We start from the raw sequence: 1,316 nt of genomic DNA on the forward strand, positions 1-1,316 counted from the left end.
GGTGGGTGCAGGGTGTGTTTGGTGCTGGGGGTGGCGCCAGCATGAATGCAGCGGGCAGCGTGGTTGGTGTCAATGCTCGAATGCAGCCCTCCCAACCCGTGCCACCAACGCCTTACTCCCCCGTTCCCCCCCCCCCCTCCACACACACCCTCCCCTTCAGAACTTCCGGGGGCGGTACCTGGTGGGGCAGGATGTGGTGGCGGCGCTGCGTGCCGAGCTGGCGGCGGAGGGCCTGCCGGGGGCGGTGGTGCCGGCGGTGATGAACGACACCGTGGCCACGCTGGTGGGCTGGCAGGGGTGGTGGTGGTGTGTGTGGGAGGGGGATGCATGGGTGGGGTGGTGGGTGGGGTCGTGGTGGGCACATGCGCGCCCGGTGCTTCTTGTGCTCCTTGCGCTTATGCAGCCTGTGCCCTGGGGCTGGTGCACAGGCCGGCCAGCACTCCACCGCTCCAGGCCCAGCCCCACCCGCCCAGGCCCGCTCCGTGGTACCGCAGGTGGCGCTGCGGTACCGCGAGCCCGACACCCAGCTGGGCATCATCCTGGGCACCGGCACCAACTGCGCCTACCTGGAGCGCTCGGCGGCCGTCGGGAAGCTGCCCGCCGGCTTTGCGGGGCGCGGCGCCGCCATGGTGGTCAACAGCGAGTGGGCCGACATGCGCTGCGCCGCGCTGCCCGGGTGCCTGGAGGACCTGTGGGTGGACTGCAGCAGCACGCACCCGGGTGGGTGGCCGCGCGGCACGCCTCGCAACGCTGCAAGTCAACTGCAACTATAATCTCTTGACAGAAACGCCACGCCGCTCTCGGTTCCCAAGCTCTGCTGCGCGCCGCCGCACTGCGTCACTGGGTGTGGGGAGCGGGGCAGGCGCCTGCTGCTTGCCGCGTTGAGCGCAGGTGCTGGCGGCCGGCCCTGGCCGTGTGCTGGCCCCCCCTTGCGACATCGCCCTGCCGCCACCTCGCCGCCGCCTGCCCGCAGGCAGCGGCCTGTTTGAGAAGCAGGTGTCGGGGCTGTACCTTGGTGAGGTGGCCCGCCGCATACTGCTCAGGTGAGCGCGGCACAGCACTCAGCAGCACTCAGCGGCACCCAGCGGCACGCAGCAGCACTCGGCTGGCTGCTGCTGCTGCCGGCCAGCGCACACAGCGTGGGTGTGCGCCTGCCCCGGGTGATGATGCCATCCCTGTGGCGCATTGGCAGCACAGTGGCCACATGCTGCCACCCCCCCGCCCCCGCCCTGACCTCCGCGCCGGGCTGGCCTGCCTTGCAGGCTGGCCGAGAAGGAGGGCCTGTTGGAGGCGCGGTGCCGGGGCTGCTGGCGAGG

General features: G+C 71.7%; 1 protein-coding gene across 1 annotated transcript in view; it reads left to right on the top strand.

Moving 5' to 3' along the window:
* The window catches only part of CHLNCDRAFT_135795 (hypothetical protein), a gene marked incomplete at both ends in the record, with an annotated part of 2,130 nt that extends 1,083 nt beyond the window's left edge, over positions 1–1,047 (top strand). Inside the window, 3 exons of the mRNA XM_005846291.1 lie at positions 161–283; positions 495–720; positions 974–1,047. Coding sequence (XP_005846353.1) covers positions 161–283; positions 495–720; positions 974–1,047 — 423 coding nt within the window. The remainder of the gene's footprint in view (positions 1–160; positions 284–494; positions 721–973) is intronic.
* Between the last annotated feature and the right edge of the window lie 269 nt (positions 1,048–1,316).

Source organism: Chlorella variabilis (genome assembly GCF_000147415.1).
Source record: "Chlorella variabilis unplaced genomic scaffold CHLNCscaffold_14, whole genome shotgun sequence".
NCBI lineage: Eukaryota > Viridiplantae > Chlorophyta > Trebouxiophyceae > Chlorellales > Chlorellaceae > Chlorella > Chlorella variabilis.